The sequence below is a fragment of the Schistocerca americana genome, chromosome 2 (assembly GCF_021461395.2).
Source record: "Schistocerca americana isolate TAMUIC-IGC-003095 chromosome 2, iqSchAmer2.1, whole genome shotgun sequence".
Lineage (NCBI taxonomy): Eukaryota > Metazoa > Arthropoda > Insecta > Orthoptera > Acrididae > Schistocerca > Schistocerca americana.
Window position 1 is genome coordinate 869,934,684 of NC_060120.1, and position 26,084 is coordinate 869,960,767.

At 41.5% G+C, this 26,084-nt stretch overlaps 1 protein-coding gene across 1 annotated transcript in view; it reads right to left on the bottom strand.

Annotated features, from left to right (window-relative positions):
- The window catches only part of LOC124595893 (dehydrogenase/reductase SDR family member 11-like), a 71,677-nt gene extending 51,564 nt beyond the window's left edge, over nucleotides 1-20,113 (bottom strand). The window contains exon 1 of the mRNA XM_047134800.1: nucleotides 19,982-20,113. Coding sequence (XP_046990756.1) covers nucleotides 19,982-20,113 — 132 coding nt within the window. The remainder of the gene's footprint in view (nucleotides 1-19,981) is intronic.
- Nucleotides 20,114-26,084: the final 5,971 nt, after the last annotated feature.

Here is a 26,084-nt window from a genome sequence, read left to right on the forward strand (position 1 = left end):
CATAATGAGGGAATTAGTATATTTCATCAAAATATACAAGGTATTAGAGATAAAGTTAGTGAACTGCTTATAGATGTTGACTCTGAAATTATTGGTTTATCTGAACACTTCTTAAATAAGGAGATAATTCAGAGGCTTCCTTTACCAGGATACAGGTTGGCTGGCAGCTTTTCGAGGAGCTCTTTGTGGTGTGGAGGAGTAGCCATGTATGTGAAAAAGGCATCCCTTTTGAGTCAATTGATGTTTAGAAGTACTGCACTGAAAAGGTGTTTGAACATTGTGCAGGTGTGGTTAAATTTAATGGAGCTAAACTTCTAACTGTTGTTATTTATAGATCCCCAGACTCCGCTTTCACAACATTTTTGCTAAAGCTAGAGGAGGTTCTTGGTTCACTATATAGGAAATACAAAAAGTTAGTTATATGTGGTGACTTCAATATTAATTGTATAAGTGATTGTGCAAGGAAGAGGATGCTGGTAGACCTCCTTAATTCATATAATCTTAGGCAAACTGTATTCTTTCCAACGAGAGTGCAAGGGAACAGTAGAACAACCATAGACAACATTTTTGTTCATTCCTCATTACTAGAAGGGCATTCTGTTAGCAAAAAGGTGAATAGCCTTTCAGATCATGATGCACAAATTTTAACTCTAAAAGATTTTTGTGCTGCAACACGTGTTAAATACAGTCATCAGCTGTTTAGGAAAGCTGATCCAGTTGCTGTAGAGACCTTTGTAAACCTTGTCAAGGAACAAGAGTGGCAAGATGTTTATAGCGATGATACAGGAGATGATAAATATAATGCTTTTCTCAAGACTTTTCTCGTGCTCTTTGAAAGTTGTTTTCCGTTAGAACGTTGAAAACAGGGTACTGGCACAAACAGGCAGCCTGGGTGGCTGACTAAAGGGATAAGAATATCTTGTAGAACAAAGTGGCAATTATATCAAAACGTTAGAAACAGTCAAAATCTAAATGCGCAGCCCATTACAAACAGTATTGTAAGGTGCTTAAAAATGTTATTAGGAAGGCAAAAAGTACGTGGTATGCAGATAGAATAGCTAAGTCTCAGGATAAAATTAAAACCATATGGTCAGTCGTTAAGGAAGTGGCTGGTCTGCAGAGACAGGTCGAGGATACTTAATCAGTGCGTAGTGGGAATGTCCGTGTAACTGATAAGTTGCATGCATGTACAGTATATAATAATCACTTTCTGAATATAGCAGGTGAACTAAACAGAAACCTAGTCCCAACAGGGAGTCATATAGCGCTCTTAGAAAAGAGTGTTCCGAGACTGTTACCTGAAATGCTCCTCCATGATACTGACAAGAGGGAGATTGAGTTAATAATTAAATCACTAAAGACCAAGAACTCTCATGGATATGACGGGGTATCTAGCAGAATACTGAAGTATTGTTCTATGTATGTTAGCCCAGTACTTTGCCATATCTGTAACTTTTCCTTTAGGAGTGGTCGGTTTCCTGACCGATTAAAGTACTCGGTAGTGACGCCACTTTATAAAAAGGGAGACATTGATAATGTTGACAATTTTAGACCTATTTCTATGCCATCGGTGTTTGCTAAAATTATCGAGAAAGTTGTATATACAAGGTTACTGGAGCATTTAAATTCACATAATTTACTGTCAAATGTTCAGTTTGGTTTTAGAAATGGTTTAACAATTGAAAATGCTATATTCTCTTTTCTCTGTGAGGTTTTGGATGGATTAAATAAAACGTTAGGTGTTTTCCTTGATTTAACGAAGGCTTTTGACTGTATTGACCACAAAATATTACTGCAGACGTTGGACCATTATGGAGTAAGGGGAGTAGCTTACAATTGGTTCGCCTCTTACTTTAAGAACAGAAAGCAGAAGGTTATTCTTCGCAATATTGAGAGTAGTTGTGATGTTCAGTCCCAATGGGGCACTGTTAAGTGGAGCGTTCCCCAAGGGTCGGTGCTGGGGCCACTGCTGTTTCTTATTTATATAAATGATATGGCTTCTAGTATTTTCTGTTTGCTGATGACACCAGCTTGATAGTGAAGGATCTTGTGTGTAATATTGAAACAGTATCAAAGTATAAGTTCATGGCTTGTGGAAAATAATTTGATGCTAAATCACAGTAAGACTCAGTTTTTACAATTTCTAACTCACAATTCAACAAGAACCGATATTTTGATCAGACAGAATGGGCATATTATAAGCGAGACGGAACAGTTCAAGTTCCTAGGCGTTCGGATAGATAGTAAGCTGTTGTGGAAAGCCCATGTCCAGGATCTTGTTCAGAAACTAAATGCTGCTCTATTTACCATTAGAACAGTATCTGAAATAAGTGACACTTCAACACGAAAAGTAGTCTACTTCGCATATTTTCATACGCTTATGTCGTATGGTATTATTTTTTGGGGTAATTCTTCTGATTCAAAAAGGGTATTTTTGGCTCAAAAACGCGCTGTTCGAGCTGTATGTGGTGTAAGTTCGAAAACCTCTTGTCGACCCCTATTCAATAGTCTGGGAATTCTGACATTGCCCTCACAGTATATAGTTTCTTTAATGTCGTTTCTTGTTAGCAATATTAGCCTATTCCCAAGAGTTAGCAGCTTTCACTCAGTTAATACTAGGCAGAAATTCAATCTGCATATGGATTGCACTTCCTTGACTCTTGTGCAGAAAGGAGTGCAGTATTCCGCTGCATCCATTTTCAATAAGCTACCACAAGAACTCAAAAATCTTAGCAGTAGCCCAAACTCTTTTAAGTCTAAACTGAATAGTTTCTTCATGGCTCACTCCTTCTATTCTGTCGAGGAGCTCCTGGAAGAGCTAAAAAATTAAGCAAATTCCAGTGTTACATTGTTGATTTTCTTTATCTAAACTTATGACTTGTCACCTGAATATGTTTTTTTATATTTCATTTTATCTGTTTCTAATATCGTGTTATAATTTTATGTATTGACTCGTTCCATGACCATGGAGACTTCTCCTTAATTTGGTCCCACGGAACAATAAATAAATAAAAAAGTAAAAAAAGGCGGTTCTAGGCGCTTCAGTCCGGAACCGCGCGACTGCTACGGTCGCAGGTTCGAATCCTGCCTCGGACATGGATGTGTGTGATGTCCTTTGGTTAGTTAGGTTTAAGTAGCTCTAAGTTCTAGGGGAATTATGACGTCAGCCGTTAAGTCCCATAGTGCTTAGAGCCATTTGAACCATTTTTTTGCATGCACATATAGACATATGGCAGGCCAACTGCTATACGTATATCTAGAATTAGTCAATAGATGGAGGTGATGTTTCAGCTAATTTGTATTGGACAACGTGGCAGATTTTTTAACGGTTATAGGTGTCGAATTGTGACACAGAGGTTTTGTTATTGGAACTACTATATAGCCTACGTTCCTGTTGCTTTGAAAGAGTCTTTGAACAGCACCTCAAAGACGTAACATGTATGGAAACTGATTAAATAGTAACGAGATAATGGTTCAAATGGCTCTGAGCACTATGGGACTCAACATCTATGGTCATAAGTCCCCTAGAACTTAGAACTACTTAAACCTAATTAAACTAAGGACATCACACAACACCCAGTCATCACGAGGCAGAGAAAATCCCTGACCCCGCCGGGAATAGTAACGAAATAACAGCGTCGCAAACCACTGTCCTGCCGTCAGAAGAGGTCCACAAACCCCCTTTACATAGAAGCGAACACTAGCGAACATGCAACAGCGAACGAAAATTATTCCCTCTGGTGCAAGCGCTATGGGCGCGTTTGCAAACGGTATTCAGTCGTGTGTTCTCTTCGCATTCGCTTGAGTTTGCTCGAGGTTCGCTGGTTTTCGATCTTTAAGCGAACGATCAAAGGATATTTGTGTGCTTTACGCTTCGGTCCCGACAGTGCAGAAAGCTTTCGTCTGCCGACTACTCCTCTATGGTTGTTGTTGTTGACACGAATTGCGCCATCGATGGAGTGGTCTGAAGAGAGTGTAATCTTGCTTCTAGAAGAATAGACGAGGGCTATTCGGAAAGTAAGGTTCGATTGCTCGCGAAATGGCAACACAGTGAATATCAAAAATGTTTTATTTGCAACAGTTAGCTATAACTTCCAGTTAGTTCTCTGCATACTCGCCGCTCCGACTGAGACATTTGTCTTAGCATTGTACCCACTTTCCAATACCCTCATCATAGAAGGCAGCCGCCTGTGCTTTTTGCCATTTCTCTACGATGATCTGCAGCTTGTTGTCTGTTTCAAAATCTAGCCACCGGTTCTTGTGAGCAGTGATAAAATTCAGAGGGAGCCAAGTACGGTCTGTATGGTGGGTGACGAAACACTTGCCACCAAAAACGCTGCAGGTGCGTCCTCACTGCCTGCGCTGTGTCTGGCCCTGAAATGTCATGAAGAAGGAAATGCATGGCAGTTACGTTATGTGGGCTGCACAAAATCGGGTGAAACCTCTCACAGGCACTCTTACTTGGCGAGAGATACGATTTTCTAGGCATCTTTACGTCTCATTGTGCGCTCTGTACGCGATCGGCGGGAGTATTAGAAACGCTGTTCAACACATCTATGCAAAGTTTCGTCAGAAGTTCACAGTAGTTTCCATATCTCTGGGGTTCAACAGATCCACAGTAAAAAAGGCGAAGCAAAAGAAATACGATTGGCAGAAAATTAATGAAGCGCTCTAAGGTCCTACTGGGTATGCACAAGAAAGAAAATAAATTCATGGGTGCTTGCACCAAGCGGGGACGTAATGGAGAAGCACAAGCTTATTCATTTTACTAAAAAGAAAGGCACATTAAAATTCCTTGATAATGGAAAGGATGTAATATGTTGATTACAATTGAAAATATACGAAGGGCATGATATTTCTCGTTGCTGACCTTCATGGTATCTTTAATTACTCGACTTATGTATCACTATTATGTTAGAAATTTTTGATGATGCATAAAAATGGGTTACTCGGAATTATGCTGTCTGCCCTCTAACAATTAATATAGCGGAATTTATAGAGTGACAGATCATATTTATATTTCTTATTTCATTAATCATATTTTATTGACATTATCTTCCTTTACTGTACATCAGGTGATTGATGATAATTCTGAGTCAACACCTAAGTCTACTGCCTTCTTGCCTTACGTAGGAAACACGTCCAATAAGATCGGTCGTATTTTACGGAAATACGATGTGAAATGTGTTTTCCGACCTCCATCTAAAATTAGAGCACTTTTGAGTTCCGTTAAGGATGATCTTGGACTGCGTAAGGCGGGTGTATATCGTGTCCCTTGTAGCTGCGGCATGGCATATATTGGTCAAACTATCAGGACCGTGGAGGACAGATGTACTGAGCATAAACGGCACACACGATTACAGCAGCCAAATAGATCTGCTATTGCCGAACATTGCTTGGATACTGGTCACTCCATGTTATATAATAACACCGAGATATTGGCATGCACGTCCAGCTATTGGGACAGTGTGATTCGGGAGGCAGTTGAGATTAAATTAGCGAGCAACCTTGTTAACAGGGATGGAGGTTTCTGTTTAAACTCTGTTTGGAATCCGGCTCTCTCCCTTGTCAAGAAACAGAGGGACAGACTCAATGCTACCTCACCTGCGAATTCATAGTCTCACTATCGATAGCTCTGACTTTGGCCATCTTTGGTGGCACTAGTGTTCAGTGTGTGTGTGTTATCTTTCCTGCTTGGGTCCGAGAACCGAGGTATTAAATTTGCATGTACGTCGCCTGTCCGTTGCAGTTTGCCTTGAAAATGGCGGTCGCTGAAAGTGTTACCTGGCTGAATTCCCGGAAGTTATTTGAAAATTCCTTTACGTGATTTAATAAAATCTTTGAAGTGCTTAGAGTACATCATCATGTTACCTTCCATTAGGAAAGTGGGTGCACTCAGCGACTGTGATATAATTTATAAATTATAGAGCACAGAAATCAGTCGTCCTTTTCTTTGCAGGTTTTATTTGGCAAATCCAGATTTCGGCTAGTGCCTAGGCATTATCAATGCTCTATTTTCTAGTCTCGATGCATGCCAGAACTCTGTTGTTCGGGCGTCAGTCACAGTTCTTTGAATACAGTAGACTAGAAAATACTGCATTGATAATGGCTAGGCACTAAATCTGGATTTTCCAAATAAAACCTACAAAAAAAAGAAGTCGACTGATTGCTGCATAGTATAAATTACTGCAGATATCAGAAAGCAACTGATAGACTCATATAGCGGCTACTGGAATGCAACATAACCACTAACGAAAATGTCTCCGGTTGCTAATAATCAGAGTGTAAATGTTGCCCTTGCTTCAGGTTATGTTGGTCGTCGGTAATTTAGTGTTCCTTCCGGCCGAAGTGGCCGTGTGGTTCTAGGCGCTGCAGTCTGGAACCGCGAGACCGTTACGGTCGCAGGTTCTAATCCTGCCTCGGGCATGGATGTGTGTCATGTCCTTAGGTTAGTTAGGTTTAACTAGTTCTAAGTTCTAGGGGACTAATGACCTCAGAAGTTGAGTCCCGCCGTGCTCAGAGGCACTTGAACCATTTAGTGTTCAGCTTTTAAATTTCCCGCTCATTTGTAATGAGAAGCAATCGGAAAGCGTCAGCTGACATCTGTGCAGAGGAAATACGGAGCTGCAACTCAGTGTTAGATGCACTACCTACTACGCCATTTGGCTTGTTTCGTCAAAAAGGGCTGTCACCTTGCAAAATAATCCTCTCCGAACATCAAAATTTTGCATCGTGGCGCTAGCCGTATAGTGTTGTATCATGTGTGCCGATTATTAGTGCCAAAAAATATAACGCAGCGTCCATAGGCCATGTCCGTTATATCTCGTGTTATTTTGCTTTCCGTCCAGTGTAAACGCTAGTTCACACGTGCAAGCGAATGGTACTGAACATTCGCGAATTTTCTGCGAAAGCACGTATGCTTGTGATCGCTTTCATTCGCCCTGGTGTAAAGGGGGCTTCAGTGTAACAATAATGTAAGCAAACCCTTAAGTTCGTCTGCCTACCCGTGCGCCTGAAGGCTATCAGTCTGTGCTCTGCTATTGTACCGATCAGGCCACTTACTCTTGAAGCTATACAGATTTCCACAATGTCAGTCGAAAAAGTGTATACGGTTCTGCTTTACGGAGAATTTCGCCAAACCGTTAGAGCACTGGTGCCGTTGTATGTTGAACGATGCTTATCGTGCCAATCCTTTACTGTTACCCTTTCGTATGTTGATTTATTAGCCGTTCAGCATGTTTACCATGCAATTGGCTTCGTCAAAATACATTTTACATATTCATAAAAGAATAGTTGTTACATTTGCAAACATTACTAAAGAAAAAGAAAAATCAGGAAACTGGAACTGTGGAGCATAAAATACGCGAACTAAAAGAGCTGCAACTGATGAGGGAAATGCAACAATCATTTTAGCAAGGGTCGCACACTATCTACATGTCACTACGAGAAATCTTGAATCTGCGAGTGGGATCAGTTAACGGAGTGTTCTGCGAACACTACATTCGCACATGTTTCATCCTTTCCACATTTCACTCCCTCAACAGCTTTATGGCATTTAATATCAAAATCAGTTACAGATTTAGAAACTATGGGCAAATCAATCTTCGCAATATGCTATAGATCTCAATCCACGCTGGCTGAGAGATATGTATAAACAACGATTTTTTTGTGGTGATGGTGTTTACAGCTCCTAACGCATATGTGTGACTGGAAGACAACCTGCTGGGAATAAGACAATTCATGCAGTAATAACTCGAAGGATGTTCAATCATTCCGCGCAGATAATTACAGACCTTATCTACACCGACCGTAAAAAAATCGCAATTCCAAAACATAATCACTGTAGAATAAAGAAATTTCGGGAATACATATGTGTAGGAAAAGATATTTAAGTGATTAACATTGCAAGATCACAGGTTAATGTAAGTGCGACATAAACCATTGCAAATGTGAAATGCAGGTACATTAATAACCGGAGTAAACACCAGAATGTTGAATGTAAACATGCAGAAGTGCATTCATTGTGTTTGCCGGATGCCAGTTTGTGGGATAGAGTTCCATGCCTGTTGCACTTGGTCCGTCAATACAGGGATGGTTACTGCTGTGCTGGAGTTGTACGATTATGTCCTATACGTGTGTGATGTCCTTAGGCTAAGTTAGGTTTAAGTAGTTCTAAGTCTAGCTGACTGATGACCTCAGATGTTAAGTCCCATAGTGCTTAAAGCCATTTGAAGCATTTAATACAAGTTTGCCTCTTAATGAGATGATTATGACAGCATTTTAAATTTATAAATTCGGGCAATACTTATATGAAATATTGAAAACCAAATATTTGTTATGTCTGGAAGCCGTTAGGTAGGGAGCCTGCAACTAGGGCTGTACGCCATGAACGGGATTAGCCATTTAGAGATATACATAGATAATCCCTACATATGTAAACTACGATCTCAGATAACCTTGCAGTCGGATATTGTCGGGTATATTCTTTTTGTAATAGATGTTATATTGCATTGTTGCAAATTGGATAGTGCTATCTTTCATCAGATCATGTCGAAATTTTGTCCAAGTCATTCCACATTTCCTTATGTGTGTAAGATAACAGGATCATCAGGGAACAGTCTGATAGTGCTGCTGACTCCATGTGATAAGTCGTATAGTTATTGCGAACATCTTTCTACTACAATTACTTGAGGGGCATCCAATGTTAACTTGGTTTCTGTTGAACATACGCTTTGCAGTATAACACACTGAATTATATTGTTAAAAAATTTCGCGGAGAGAATCGCAAAACTGCGAATATTCTCCGTATGACTGCATGTTGGCTATTAATCGACGATGTGGTGGCACAGCGTCAAACGCCTTTCGGAGCTGTACCCCTTTGTCCTGCATTGACTGTTTGCACAAAAAACAGTTTGTAACCTCCCAACAGTTTATTTACGTAACCTCGCAATAAAAATGTGACTAACCTCTCAATAAAATTGTGACTCATATATAACCTGTCAATAATTAACTGACTGAATCTAAACTGGTAATCTGGACGTCAGCAATGCTGCGTCGTGGCTCTGAAAAGTCATTCTGCATAGACTGAAAATTCTTACCTCAATTATGTCACCGGATAACGCGTATATATCTGCTCCTAAAAAAAAAATTTCTGGCACAGCCCAGTGCAATGCTGGCCGCTAGATTTGTCATCTATAAAAGGAAACAACTGATTTTTCTTTACGATAATTGGGATAACCATGGATAGGAGAAATTTGTAAAATCTTTAAATTCAGATGAATGATTGTCAAAAGTTAGTTTTCTAAGAAAGATTATTATTAAAAGATTTTTTAAAAACATTTACATGGGAATTGATATAACAAAAGTACAAAATCAGTTGTTACAAATTGTTATAAATAGTAATTTTTGGTTTTATCTTATACTACATCGCACAGGCACCACCATTGCTCTTCACGACCGGCCCCCGCAACTCCATACAAGACACAAGTGCTCTCTGTGACCTATACAACTAGACAACTGCTCTCTAAGAGCGATCTGACCCAACCGCCCAACTACGAGCTACTACTACTACTACTACTACTGCTGCTGCTGCTGCCGACACTGCCCTCTGGTCTGCGATTCTATTGTAGCTTACATATCGCAGGCTGCGCGTGAGCATTCCATTGAAGTTACATCTGCTCGAGTGCGCTAGCAATAAATTCCTCATTCATGGACTTCTTACAAGTGAATCAGTAATTGTAAAAACAACAGTAGTCCAAAAAAGTAAATTTTTCAGGAGAAGCAAAAAACTGTATACAGGCTAAATAATGGACAGTAGGATAAATCCATTAATTTTAATATTGACTGTGTATGTTAGGTATGCTTTAACAATAAAACAAAGTACTTTAAATGTAATAACTTTGCATGAACGATTTTTTTTAATTGTACGGACTTATGTTGTTATTGCAGGATGGACATTTTTGACTGACATTTTAACACCAACATTTGTTTATGTTATCAAAAATTACTTTATTGTACAAATTTAATATACAATATTATTTGTACAATGTCTAATATTGTTTAACAGAGAAATTGAAAAATATTGTTAATGTATGCACACACTGTACGGAAAGACTAAAGATATGACGATGTAAATCGTGACATTAGGAATTAAATTTCTTATTTCACGTCACAGGACAACGAAGGATTAACACTATACTATACAGGTTATTTTACACAAAAAAATTATTATGAATCATCTTCAGGAGTGTCCACAGAAGGCCACTCAGTCAATTCCAGATAAAAGGCTTTGTGCTCATCAGGAATATATTGCATTAATTGTACCACATCTTTCAATTTTTTGACATTGATTGCAACTTTGTTATTACACTCCTGGAAATGGAAAAAAGAACACATTGACACCGGTGTGTCAGACCCACCATACTTGCTCCGGACACTGCGAGAGGGCTGTACAAGCAATGATCACACGCACGGCACAGCGGACACACCAGGAACCGCGGTGTTGGCCGTCGAATGGCGCTAGCTGCGCAGCATTTGTGCACCGCCGCCGTCAGTGCGGCATACGGAGCTCTATCGCAGTCTTTAACACTGGTAGCATGCCGCGACAGCGTGGACGTGAACCGTATGTGCAGTTGACGGACTTTGAGCGAGGGCGTATAGTGGGCATGCGGGAGGCCGGGTGGACGTACCGCCGAATTGCTCAACACGTGGGGCGTGAGGTCTCCACAGTACATCGATGTTGTCGCCAGTGGTCGGCGGAAGGTGCACGTGCCCGTCGACCTGGGACCGGACCGCAGCGACGCACGGATGCACGCCAAGACCGTAGGATCCTACGCAATGCCGTAGGGGACAGCACCGCCACTTCCCAGCAAATTAGGGACACTGTTGCTCCTGGGGTATCGGGGAGGACCATTCGCAACCGTCTCCATGAAGCTGGGCTACGGTCCCGCACACCGTTAGACCGTCTTCCGCTCACGCTCCAACATCGTGCAGCCCGCCTCCAGTGGTGTCGCGACAGGCGTGAATGGAGGGACGAATGGAGACGTGTCGTCTTCAGCGATGAGAGTCGCTTCTGCCTTGGTGCCAATGATGGTCGTATGCGTGTTTGGCGCCGTGCAGGTGAGCGCCACAATCAGGACTGCATACGACCGAGGCACACAGGGCCAACACCCGGCATCATGGTGTGGGGAGCGATCTCCTACACTGGCCGTACACCACTGGTGATCGTCGAGGGGACACTGAATAGTGCACGGTACATCCAAACCGTCATCGAACCCATCGTTCTACTATTCCTAGACCGGCAAGGGAACTTGCTGTTCCAACAGGACAATGCACGTCCGCGTGTATCCCGTGCCACCCAACGTGCTCTAGAAGGTGTAAGTCAACTACCCTGGCCAGCAAGATCTCCGGATCTGTCCCCCATTGAGCATGTTTGGGACTGGATGAAGCGTCGTCTCACGCGGTCTGCACGTCCAGCACGAACGCTGGTCCAACTGAGGCGCCAGGTGGAAATGGCATGGCAAGCCGTTCCACAGGACTACATCCAGCATCTCTACGATCGTCTCCATGGGAGAATAGCAGCCTGCATTGCTGCGAAAGGTGGATATACACTGTACTAGTGCCGACATTGTGCATGCTCTGTTGCCTGTGTCTATGTGCCTGTGGTTCTGTCAGTGTGATCATGTGATGTATCTGACCACAGGAATGTGTCAATAAAGTTTCCCCTTCCTGGGACAATGAATTCACGGTGTTCTTATTTCAATTTCCAGGAGTGTATATGCAATTTCTGCAGGCAACTTTGGTTCTGTCTGTAATGAATGTCGCAATGAAAAGCGGTGTTTTACGAGACCGTCAATGTGATAGTAACAGTCAACTTTACCTGGAAACATTTCACTATGATGGAAGCTCATAAATGAGGACACTGTGAATTTCACTTTACTGCTTTTGTCCACATTCGTCCCATAACTGTCGTCAGACAAACAGGATCGATTATAAAATTTGGGCTACCATTTTTTGTAACCCAAAATCTCTTCCATGGTAACAAGCTTTACATTAATATTTTGTTTTTTGGATGATGTCACCATACATTGAACGTACTCATACAATGAATATATCCTGTCTTTTCTTCTTATCACCCGCTTTATGGAAGCAAATGTACGATCACATGGTAAAAATGAATGACCATGCACAGTAAAATGCTGGAATACACCTTTGAATCTGCCAGAACTTACAAGGCAGTTCATTACCCTAACCACTGTGTTGTTCTTATTTTGCGCTGGGCGCTCATCTGAGAACAGGTGTAATTCAGTAACACTATCAGGTATCTCCATGTTGATGTAATCAACCAAAAACGAACATACTTTGTTAGGTCCTTTGTGGGCAGTACCTTCATGGTACAGATATACCTTGTATTTGTTGCTCTTTAGGTCTGTAATACAGAATGCATTAACGTTTATTTGCCGTAAATAAAAAGCTTCCTGTACTGGGAGCTTAGGCAACTGCAGATTTTGCATATAATCGAAACACAATGCTACCACATGGTCATTTTCTGCACACTTCTCCTTAACAGCACCCATCTTTAAATAGAATTTTTTGCTTATTCTTTTATGTACCATGGGTTCCGCTACGGCCACACGCTTTGCAGTATCGTTCAATGATGGACTCTTAGTCTTCACTGAAAGTGACTCACAACAGCAGCAAGTATCGATTTGCGGCCGCCCAAAGCGTAAGTTAAAACGCTCATTGAAAACCCTTAAATAAATTCCATATGACACTCTGGTATGAGGATATAACTTCATGAACAGTTCGTACATACTTTTTACAGATAATTCAGGATTTAAGTAGTACATTTCTTTGCTTGAATAATGAGAGATTTTAGTTGGGAATGTTTTAATATGATCCTCAATTATCGATAGGACTGTATGTGGTGTTGCAATGGTTGAAGCAGTACATCCTTTTCTGTCACATGGGCGAACATTATTTTTCACACAGTTACAAATTCGTCGCACACGTTCATTTCTAATGTCAAAAAGGCTACAAAATGCCTTTTTGCACACTTCGACCCGCCCAGCATCTCCAGTTACCACGTGATATCGATAATTTAGTGCTCTTGGCTTAGGCTGGCCATCACTTTTCCGGGATCTTCTGCGTACCACGTCTTCTTTTTTGATCAGCCCTGCAAGGTAACCATCTTGTGTGTTCTTACTCTCAAAATCGTGAAATTTAGTGAATATATCTATCTGTTCATGTTCAGAGATCCTCTTGAAACACAGTTTCTTATATCTGAAACATATTAATACACGAATACCATTGTCAGAAAATGTAAAAGAGTTGCAAAAAAATTACGTAAAATCAATTATTTTTTATGGATAGAGTAAATTATCCATATGATATTTACGTACCATAAAACTTAGAACATATGGGAACCTCTAAGAAGTAAAAGTACACAGACAAGAGATTAATTCACATAGCCTTTGAACTTACCCACAGTCAGGTCCTATTTTTACAGCATTAATTTCTCTTCCACTGTGATTCACGTAACCAATTCCCTTCGTTCTGGCAGCTTTTATAACATTTCTTTTATATAGTTCCAGTTGCGCACCGCTCTTCTTCGACATTGTGCATAGATAATCCAAAGAAACGTGTTCTATAAACAAAACTAAACGACAATGTATACGCAGCTGCTACAACAATGCACACAGGTAACAAGATCACAGGCGTCAGATTTACTGCCATCTGGCATGCATTCTATTCACTACATGAAACAAGATCCGAGTATGTTCGTTTGGTGCTGCCATCTGCCATTTCTTGCAATAATAAGTCCTGGACTCATGTTGTTACTGCAAAGAACACGAAAAACTGTATGCCTGTAAAAGCACTAATATGTGTAAGATAAGTGTGATTTTTGCATAGATACTGCACCTAAGTATACTGACGGCTTCTCTGCATACATCTAATTTTTGCCAAAAAGTGGACATGTTTGCGTGGTAGAGTAATTATTGAGTACGATTACGTGGAGACAGAGTTTGTACAGCCATCGACGACATAGTGTAACTGAGGCGGAATAAAGGGAACCAGCCCACATTCGCCGAGGCAGATGGAAAACCGCCTGAAAAACCATCCACAGTCTGGCCGGCACACCGGACCTCGACGCTAATCAGCCGGGCGGATTCGTGCCGGGGACCGACACGCCTTCCCGCTCAGGAAACAGTGCGTCAGACCGCGCGGCTAGCCGGGCGGGCTCCCGTAATACATAGTTGAATGAAACGAGTGCTAATTCAGATATACGTGCAGGAGAACGCCTGTAAAGTTTTAAAAGCAGAAGAGAGGTTGAACGAACGTGACTTTTCCCACTAATGCCGTAGTGTTTATTAACACTTCTTCTTAGTCACACAGATAGTTCCAGCCCACACAAAATTTCTGATATAGTTTATAAAGCATCACGAATAGCAGCGCACTGTGTCAATTTAGTGACGTTTTCAGACCTGTGGCACCTTGCTTTGGGTAAACATTCGAAATCAGGTGTATAACTCATTGTAAGAAGAGGTTTCAACAAATGATACAGCCTCACTGGAAAAATGTCACCGTCATTCAACGTATTTATGACTGCGATGCCCGTTGTGAAGAAGATGTAGGAGAGAGGTACTGGCAGAAATCAAACTATGGAGCGGGGTTGTCGGTCGTGCCTGGACACAGGTGATAAAAACATTGCTACGCAAGGCAGTGTTTCGGGTTTCATTCCCAGGTCCTAACAACAGCTTTAATTTGCCAAGAATGTCACTTCATCATGTAGTCCAGTCAAAATGCAGATACACCTTGCAAAGGGTGGGGTAGAAGATTTTATTTTTTTTAACTCGTTCATATTGCTGGAAAGGTTAGAAAACCAAGTTTTGCCAACAAAATTTCTCTTGGGAAAACTTTCTGCAGTCAAAAAACTTCGAAAATTACGGACATTTTTCAGTTTTTTCAAAATATCTGTTTCATTTGCTCCTATCGCTTTAACGTCTATTTTCTTTTTTAAAGAGCACAAAATTCTCTACAAATTTGATTCTTACCATTTTTTTCTACTCCCAGTGTCTAAGGCGCTACAGCGCGTCAAAAAACACCAATTTTTCAAATTTTGAGCATAGTGGCAAGATACCTTATTTTTGAACACTATTTTTTCAGTTTCTGTTTGTGTAGTATAAATACATTATACATCATGCTATATGTTGGAATTTACCACCTCACTTTCAGGTATTCAATTTCTCTGTATGCAACATGAGGATTGCTGGGCACCCAACTACTGTGATTCTTACATCACTATCTGAAGTTCACTATGGGCCACCTCAGCCTTGGTATTTGTAAAACTATAAATATAAAAATACATCATTAAGAGACATACACACACACAAAATAAATTGTCTCAGGAAACTGAACTGTTATTAGTGCAATAGGCAACCTAATTAGGTAGGTAATTATTCTTGTGTATGAAGGCCACACAGTTGACATTAAAAATAAGTAGCTTTATTACAATTAAAATGCATTGCCAGTTACTAAAAAATGTTGACAGTTCTGGGTGTGTAATACTTGTAATATCGCAATTTAGCGCACTTGAGACAGGTATGAGCATCACTTCCAACGTTTTGATGGGCCAGGTTCCTCAGTGTCACCAGAAATACCTTGAGTTACGGATTCAGGGTCTGTACATAGAGTTGATCCCAGATTGACCTTTTCTTTAAACAGCGAGTCAGCCTCAGCAAGTTCGTTGATTTCGTCAGCGGTTCCTCAACATCCTCCATAACATCTTCTTCACTGTCTTCATATAAAAATTTTGGCACGTTTTCACTGTTGACCCCAATACATTTCTTGCAAATTGAAGAACATTTCAAACCCGCTTTTCTGCAGGAGCACGCTCCGCCACAGTTCAGCTTACATGAGCGTGGAACAATGTGAAGAAGTGCTTCGGGTGCTGGATGTTGGCTCATTATAACGAATATTGGACCGTGGTCACTATGATTTCAGCCCCATTTCTCAGGAGGTTTCCAGTTTCCCATCCAACTTTGGACTTGTTGGTAAGTCCGCAATGAATGATGTGCAGCATCTTGTGTAGGTGGCAACCGTGCAAGATTCAGTTTGCTTTTTGTGGCAGACTTGGCGAATAGCTGGTACCGCAAATGGTCTAGTGTGTGGGAACTGATGACACCTCCACTATACAATGCGATAGTAAACTGTTCTCCTGTTGTTATTATTTCTTCAGGGATAGCATGTGGTTTATTGAACGTGCAAAGCGCTGAGGTTAGGTGTTAATTTTTCGCAACAATATTGCAGCACTTAATTTTTCCTTGATCAAAAAAAGCGGATGTTGCATCACATCCGCTAAAGGCGTGAGTGAACAGAATATATTCACTGTCATACTTGTAAGATGCAGTGGAAAACCACTTGTCTTCTGCTTTTCCTCTTCCTGGCTTTAAGAAAAATACGTTTTCAATGCCTTGCCCCAAACCGGTCATGAGCTAAAGCAGATCAACATCTTCTCCTACAATGACAACACTTCCAAAATCTTTGGTTCTTGAAACGGCAGATGTTACAATCATAACGTCAGCATCTTCTTGTGCCTGGCTTTGAAGCTGTTTCGGCTATCACCACATCGTCACCATATTTCTGGAAAAGGCGAGCCTTGACAGTTCGAATATCAGGACGAGGTGATATGGGTATTTGCGCTAACAGATCGCCCATAGAAAACTGACATTCTTCCGTATTGGTTTCCAGGTAGGCAAATATAGCCTCCATGCCTTCATTCACTTGTGTTGCAGGTCGGTAACCTCGATTCTGTCCAGTAACTGAAACACGGTGAAAGAACTTTCTGTAGCAAAATCTGTAGTATCACCCATCTGCAGCAACCAAATCATTTACATTTTGAATCCGCTCTATCACTTGTTGACCAAATTCATCACCACGCCGTTTAGCCTGTTCTAATACTGTCGATTGCACTTCCAGTTTCATTACTTTGTAAACAAAATTTCGTTTGCCATATGGCAATCTTAACTGCTTGGTTAAAAAGTCATCAGAATTCCCTTTTGCAAATAAGAAGCATTTCTCTTTGAAATTGAACTGACCTTTTTCCTACGACCGACGTAGCACGCCTGTTGGTTCCTGAGGCTGTCGAAGGCTAGCTGCTATCATTCTCTCATTAATGTACTTCTTGTAGCATGCTTCATGCAACATCACTCCACTGAGCGTTTTCAAAAAACGGGTGTGGGCAGACTCCCTGCGTTTAGCACTACAATCGATAAGTGTGCTCTGAGCACTATGTGACTTAACATCTATGGTCATCAGTCCCCTAGAACTTAGAACTACTTAAATCTAACTAACCTAAGGGCACCACACACATCCATGCCCGAGGCAGGATTCGAACCTGCGACCATAGCGGTCACGCGGTTCCAGACTGAAGTGCCTAGAACTGCACGGCCACACTGGCCGACTTCTTTTTCACATTGCGTCCACCACTCACCACAGTTTTTTTCGCAAATGAAACACAAATTCATGTCAGACATACTCATTTTCAGCACCACAACATATACTGAATGGAAGCGACTCCAAACTGTAGGACCCTTATTGTTGTGTGCTAATAGCTGTCAGCGCGCTGTGAACAATCACCAGAGGTAATCGCCTTCCGCCCGCCAAAGAATAAATACGCTTTTGTCCGCTAAAGAACAATTCCTACATACTTTTTCTTATAACTGATCATTAACGTCAATCAACTGTAGAAAATGTACGGCACCAGCATGCAATCGTATTACATATTAACACGAATAAACTTCACGCAATCCGACGTGGCTGTGTTCGTAGTTACTGAATATGATGCTGTTTGTCCTGGCCCTGCAGCAGAGAGAGATGGTAAACGCCAATGAATAACATGATGAGTAATATGTTTATACTATACAAATAGAAACTGAAATAACAGTGTTCAAAAATTAGGTAATTTGCCACTTTGCTCGAAATTTGAAAAATTGGAATTTTTTGACTCGCTGTAGTGCCTTAGATACTGGGAGTAGAAAAAAATGGTAAGAATCAAATTTGTAGAGAATTTTGTGCTCTTTAAAAAAGAAAATAGACGTTAAAGCGATAGGAGCAAATGAAACTGAGATATTTTGAAAAAACTGAAAAAAGTCCGAAATTTTCGAAGTTTTTTGACTGCAGAAAGTTTTCCCAAGAGAAATTTTGTTGGCAAAACTTGGTTTTCCAACCTTTCCAACAATATGAACGAGTTAAAAAAATAAAATCTTCTACCCCCCTTTTGCAAGGTACAGGCTTTTTTTCTGACAGTTTCACTGGACTAATGAGTCATTCAACATTTTCGTATCTTGCTCTTCACGTTATGTTACGAATTGCATCTAAAAAGCGTCATTATTTATTTTACACAGTTTGCCCTTTCCTATACCTGGCTATGTTACTTCTCGAGTTGCATGGAGGCAAGGGTTTACCGCCAGTATCAGAAAAACTTCAAGATGAAAATGGTGAAACCATCATTTGGGTTGTAGCTGCATTACTTTTTAAAGAAGAATGAACACTCAGAACGAGTCGACTGCACTTAGGCCCTACAAGTTGGAGTCAAAATAGTGGCGCAAAGTTGGGATCTTTCACTCAACTCTCTCGTGCATTTACATAAAGATACTACCATTTTTCACGTACAACTACAGTGCATTTCTTATTTCTTGAAGTTGAGTAGATGTGAGTTCTATTTAAATACGTACATTTAAGCTCTGAAAGGGGTACACCCAAGTCTCCCAAAAACAGAGAACGAAAATGTCAACCAAAAAAGACTGCCCATATATCACTGTCCACGCACCAGATATTTTCGTAAACCTAGTGTAGTTTTATTGCCGTTGCCTTGTAAGTAGTGCTCTATTATGACACGGCGTTCCAGTAATTTTTATTTAGAGTACATGCCGGCACGGTAACTCTGCGTGTTCGGTCAGAGGGTTAACTGCCCTCTGTAATAAAAAAAACTGAGTTAATGGATCAACGACGGCCGGTCGTCTGTGGCCGAGCGGTTCTAGGCGCTTCAGTCCGGAACCGCGCGCCTGCTACGGTCGCAGGTTCGAATCCTGCCTCGGGCATGGATGTGTGTGATGCCCTTAGGTTAGTTAGGTTTAAGTAGTTCTAAGTTCTAGGGGACTGATGACCTCAGATGTTAAGTCCCATAGTGCTCAGAGCCATTTGAACCCTTTGATCAACGACGAACTGAACGGGTGTTTTGCGACGTCCGCCCCGAACGAAAACGAACAAAATGAGATTAAAAAAAAAGATAGCTGAGTGGTCTGCTTGAGGATTGCCGTCCTACGGGCCCGGATTCGATTTCCGGCTGGGTCGGGGATTTTCTCCGCTCAGGGACTGGATGTTGTGTTGTCTTCATCATCATTTCATCCACATCCGGCTCGCAGGTCGCCCAATGTGGCGTCGAATGTAATAAGACCTGCACCCTGGCGGCCGGACCTGCCCCGCAAGGGGCCTCCCGGCCAATGGCGCCAAACGCTCATTTCCATTTTCCACGAAGAGATAAAAAAAAGCAACAGACAGCATAGACCGAAATGTCGTAGATTGTTAAAAAAAAATTGGGAAAAAAATCGAAGCGAGGGTAAACCACAAGTATCTGAAAGTAAAACCGAAAATTTTTTTCGTGGTATAAAATGCAAATGCTCACAGAATAGTGAAAAATAGAAACAGAACAATCGCGGATGATGATTCTTTTAAATTTCTGTAAAATAAGAAACTAGCGTTGCCGGAGTATCTGGATAGTCTGTTATAAAGATTTACTTTATCACATACTACTGCTTTCGGCACCTCACGCACTAGGCAAGACCGCAACATGAGACGTTGATGAGGTTGATGTGCTGTGAGAGTTTGTATGTACAAATGCTGGACGAAAAGCTCACAAATACGACCCATAACCAAGGAGGCACGCTTTTGCTTGTTTCGGATAGCATTAACAATGGCCTACCTTTACCCTGTCGACTCTTCTTGCGAGGCCTACCACAGTGACGCCATGCCGGAGCAGAGCTTGCGTTATGGCAGCGCCTATGCCCGCGCTGGCGCCGGTAACCAGTGCAACGCGACCTGTGTACCTCTCCATAGCGCTATCGCAGCTCGTCTGGTACGACTCTGCAAAACACACTCGACTTGTCGCTCTCCGTATTCCGAAATAGCTGACCTTGCATGCACACTGGCAACTTTCTGGTTCGTCGCTGCTTATGCAGCGTGAAATCCTAATAGAATTATGTAGCACACTTCCCTCACTTGTTCGGTATATGGGATCCTGTTAGCTCACCAAATACTAGTAGTCTTGGTATCGCGGGAACGTTCTATGTTATTTCATGCCGTCCTATATTTGACGTCTGCTACTTAGAAAAAAATTGCTACCAAAGCTGGGTCATCCCATTCCCTTTCCTCTATCGGAACATGACTTGATTTTATTGCATCTCATAATGCAGCTAAAATGCTGCGAAACCGGTCGTGCCTATAAATAAAAAATGGAAATGAGCGTTTGGCGTCATTGACCGGGAGGCCCCTTACGGGGCAGGTCCGCCCGCCTTGGTGCGGGTCTTATTACATTCGACGCCACATTTTTCTTATCTCATTTTGTTCTATCTTGTGCGTTGAATTTGTTCGTGGCGGACGTCCGATGTCACTCGTTCAGGTTGTTCGTTGATTCGTTCACTCAGGATTTTTTTTTTTTTAATTGTATAGGGTAGCTAAACCCTCTGACCGAACACGCTGAGCTACCGTGGCGGCTATATTGGGTGACTTGCGCGCCGGATGGGGATGAAATGATGATGAAGACTACACGACACCCAGCCCCTGAGCGGAGAAAATCCCCGACACAGCCGGGAATCGAACCCGGGCCCCTTAGGACGGCAGTCCGTTAGGCTGACCATTTTTTTTAATCCTATTTTGTTCTGTATTGTTGGTTGAATTTGTTCGTGGCGGACGTCCGATGAACCCGTTCAGGTTCTTCGTTGATCTGTTCACTCAGTTTTTTAATCACAGAGCGTAGCTAAACCCTCTGACCGAACACGCAGAGCTACCGTGCCGGCGACCATTCAGCTATCGGGACGGACGTGCCTATAAATAGAGGACTTACAACTGAAATGGTCTTGTCTTCAAAAAGATAGAACTATGGTGCAATAGCATTCGAGATTTAGAGCTTTCTCTGATAGAACCGAGTCTAGGTAATATAAAAGAAAGGATAAATTTTAACAAAACAGTCGCCGGATTCTGTGACGACTCTATCTTCAATACAACATGTGTTAGTAGCACAGTGATGAGTGTCACAACACTTGAACTGCTCTGCGGAAATACTACATTCTGCTTGAATACAATAGTGAAGTTCAAGGACATGTAGTATGCAGTAGTTATACACAGATGAAGAAGTTTACACAGGAGAAACTAGCGTGAGAGCTGTATCAAACTAAACTTCGTCCTGAAGACCACAAACAACAATATAATATAGCAATGCAATTATACAAGGAAGTGCCAAATAAACTGGTATAGGCATGGGTATTCAAATACAGAGATTTGTAAACAGGCAGAATACGGCGCTGCGGTCGGCAACGCATATATAAGACAACAAGTGTCTGTCTTCAACGTGACAGAAGTGCAACCCTTCCACAGATTGCTGCAGATTTCAATGTTGGGCAGTGTCAGCGTGCGAAACATTCAACAAAAGATAACTGATATGGGCTTTCACAGCCGAAGGTCCACTCGTGTACACTTGATGACTGCACGACACAAAGCTTTACGCCTCGCCTGGGCCCGTCAACACCGGCGTTGGACTGTTTGTAATTGGAAACATGTTGTCTGGTCGGACGGGCCTCGTTTCAAATTGTATCGAGCGGGTGGACGTGTACGGGTACTCAAGCAACTTCATGAATCAATGGACCTGCATGTCAGCAGGGGACTGTTCAAGTTGGTGGAGGCTCTGTAATGGTGTGATGCGTGTGCAGTTGGGGTGATATGGGACTCCTGATACATCTAGATACGACTCTGACAGGTAACAAGTACGTAAGCATCCTGTCTGATCACCTGCATCCATTCATGTCCATTGTGCATTCCGACGGACTTGGGCAACTCCAGCAGGACAATGCGACACACCACACGTCCAGAATTGTTGCAGAGTGGCTCCAGAAATAATCTTCGGGTTTGAAACACTTCCGCTGGCCACCAGACTCCCCCGACTTGAACATTATTGCAACGTGCTTTTCAGAAGAGATCTCCACCGTCTCGTACTCTTCCGGATTTACGGACAGCCCTGCTCGATTCATGGTGTCAATTCCTTCCAGCACTACTTCAGACATTAGTCGAGTGCATGCCACGTCGTGTTGCGGCACTACTGCGTGCTCACGGAGGCCCTACACGATATTAGGCAGGTGTATCAGTTTCTTTGGCTCTTCAGTGTATTAGAGATTGAGAGGTCGGCATTCGGCATTTATGGTCAATACACGCTAGAAAGCTAGACAGTAAGCTATTTATTGTGTTCCTAGAAGAAGAATTGTTTCTTGAAAATACTGTGGAAAACTATTTCTGGTTATTCACGGTTATGTGCTAGAATGGTGGAAGTAGGGGATTGCACTACCTGGCCTTAGCTCAGGACCTTTAGGTGTATGTAGTTTGTCCCTGATCAGTTGGGCAACGCAGGTAGTAAGATGGGGTACTAAAGATAGTGAATGCGTAGTTCATGCGCAACATAACAGTGAGGCAACAGCAAAGTGCAAGAAGGAAGAAATAAAAAATACTGAAAAAAACGAAAGGTCAAATGTTTTGTAGAATGAGTCGTCTAAAAGTAAGAAATGAAGCAGAGTAGAGGAACATTTGGCACTCATTGGAGTGATGCTCGAAATCAAGTACAGCAATAGGATAATTGTTAGTCTATCCTACAGTGAACTTTAATTTCTGTCACCGCCTCATTTGCTGTATGATTTAGAACGTCATTCAAAGCCACATAAATGTTTCTCTCGTCTGCTTGATTTCTAACCTTTAGGTAAATCATTTCACAACACATTCGACAGGTATTTTTTCAGTTTTTTTTTAATTTTCACGTTTCGTTCAGAAAGCATGAAATACATAATATTTTATTTAATTTTTAAAAATTTAGCATCTGATTCAAAGGAACTCATTTCAAAAATCAAATAACACACCAAAGCAACCTTTTGCAGGCAAAATAACTAGCCTTGGACAGGTGAACGCATGACACCATTTGCTTTCCTGGCATCTTCTGTTCTAGAAATATCCTGAATGTAGTACGAACTTGATTCGAAGAAAGCCGTTTGGATAGTTAAATACCACACTAATGTAACTTCTTATGCGGAAAATAACTGGTCCTTGAGGAGAAAAACTTGTTGACACATCGTCACACTAGCAGCACCCGTTCGTGAAATATTTTTCCCTCTAATCACTAATTAAATCTTTCTTAATTACTCTGAATACTTTCAACCAACTTTTTTTGTTTAAAACCAGACTTCACGATAGCCTAGTCTGATACCCCAAGTGTCCACTCCCCACTCTTAGCTTGGATACGAAAATTCGGACAATAATCTACAGGGCAGTTTCTTGGGAGTCTTGATCCGCTGCGTTCAAACATTTGACAAAAAATGATACTTCATCTTCCAAGTAGCACACAACAACCACTGCTTAGCAGAACAAGATAAGGTTGCAGTGTATGTATACACAGACGGGAACGTTGTGTAACGTGGACTCAAACGAACTCTCTCTCTCTCTAGCCAAGGCCGTTATGCATCCAATTGCTGTGGCGCACGCTCCAGAATCTGCACATACATCTAACACCGCAAGGCACCTTACAGTGTACCAGTTTCACGATCCCTTGATGCCTCAGAGTGTGTCCTTTCAACCGATCTCTTCTTTAGTCAAGTTCTGGCAAAAATTTCTTTTTTCTCCCAAAATCGATTCAGTAGCTCCTCAGTAATTGCTCAGTCTGTCCACCTAGTCTTCACCAGTCTTCTATAGCAGCAGATATCAGAAGCTCCTATTCTCTTCTTGTATGAACTACTTATCGTTCAGGTTTCACTTCCAAACAAGGCTACACTCCAGCAAATACCTGCACAAAAGAATTCCTGATATTTAACTTAATATTAGTCGTTAACAAACTCCTCTTTTTCAAAAATGCTTTTCGTGATATAGCCATTTTGCGTTTGATGTCTTTCTTTTACCATGCTCACTTATTCTCCAGTCTAAATAGCAAAACTGATTTACTACTTTTGGTGTTTCGTTACCTAATTGATATCCTTCACCTTCGTCTGATTTATTTCGCCTACATTCCGTTACTCTTGTTTCCATTTTGTTTATTTTCATTTTATAATATCTTTTCAGGCACTTTCCATTCCGTACTGCAGCTCACAGTCCTTTGCCGCCGTTGACAGAATTACAATGTTATCGGCTAACTAAAAAATGATTATTTCCGTTCGCTGAACTATTATTCCCTCTCCAAATTCCTCGTCGGTTTTCTTTACTCTCTATAACCTACAATTTTTTCCGTTTTTTTCCATTGTGATCTTTTCACTAGATACACGAGGGACGTTCATTAAGTAAAGCTACACTTTTTTTTCTGAGAGCAGGTTGGTTTTATTCACCATTCCAGTACATCATATTATTACATCTCTTTAGGCTACAAAACCTTATTTTTCAACATAATCTCCGTTCAATGCGACGACTTTACCCCACTTTACTGGTAGGGACCGTACTGGTGGACGTCAGAACCAACGTCTTGCTACATTAGTAATCTCCCCATCATCCACATAAAGCTTCCTGAAGAGTGCATCCTTCATTGGGCCGAAAAGATGGAAATCGAAAGGTGCGAGGCCATCAAACAGAATAACCTCTTCAGAGTCCCAGAAGACGGTCGCTATGACTTTACAAGCTGAAGCTGCAGCTTTCAACTTTTTCTTTGACTGGAAAGTTGCACGGGTCACACCAATATTCGAGAAAGGTAGTAGGAGTAATCCACTAAATTACAGGCCCATAACGTTAACGCCGATATGCAGCAGGATTTTGGAACATATATCGTGTTCGAACATTATGAATTACCTCGAAGAAAACGGTCTATTGACACACAGTCAACATGGGTTTAGAAAACATCGTTCCTGTCAAACACAACTAACTCTTTATTCACATGAAGTGTTGAGTGCTACTGACAGATCGATTCCGTATTTCTGGATTTCCGGAAGGCTTTCGACACTGTTCCACACAAGCGGCTCGTAGTGAAATGCGTGGTTATGGAATATCGTCTCAGTTATGTGATTGGATTTGTGATTTCCTGTCAGAGAGGTCACAGATGTAGCTGACGAAAGTCATAGAGTAAAACAGAAGTGATTTCTAGCGTTCCCCAAGGTAGTGTTATAGACCCTTTGCTGTTCCTTATCTACATAAACGATTTGGGAGACAATCTGAGCAGCCGTCTTCGGTTGTTTGCAGATGACGCTGTCGTTTATCGACTAATAAAGTCATCAGAAGATCGAAAAAAAACTGCAAAACGATTTAGGAAAGATATCTGAATGGTGCTAAAAGTGGCAGTTTACACTAAATAACGAAAAGTGTGAGGTCATCCACATGAGTGCTAAAAGGAACTCGTTAAACTTCGGTTACACGATAAATCAGTCTAATCTAAAAGCCGTAAATTCAACTAAATACCTAGGTATTACAATTACGAACAACTTAAATTGGAAGGAACACACAGAAAATGTTGTGCGGAAGGCTAACCAAAGACTGCGTTTTATTGGCAGGACACTTAGAAAATGTAACAGACCTACTAAAGGAGACTGCTTACACTACGCTTGTCCGTCCTCTTTTAGAATACTGCTGCGCGGTGTGGGATCCTTACCAGATAGGACTGACGGAGTACATAGAAAAAGTTCAAAGAAAGGCAGCACGTTTTATATTATTGCGAAACATGGGAGAGAATGTCACAGAAATGATACAGGATTTGGGCTGGACGTCATTAAAAGAAAGGCGGTTTTCGTTGCAACGGAATCTTCTCACGAAATTCCAATCACCAGCTTTCTCCTTCGAATGAGAAAATATTTTGTTGACGCCGA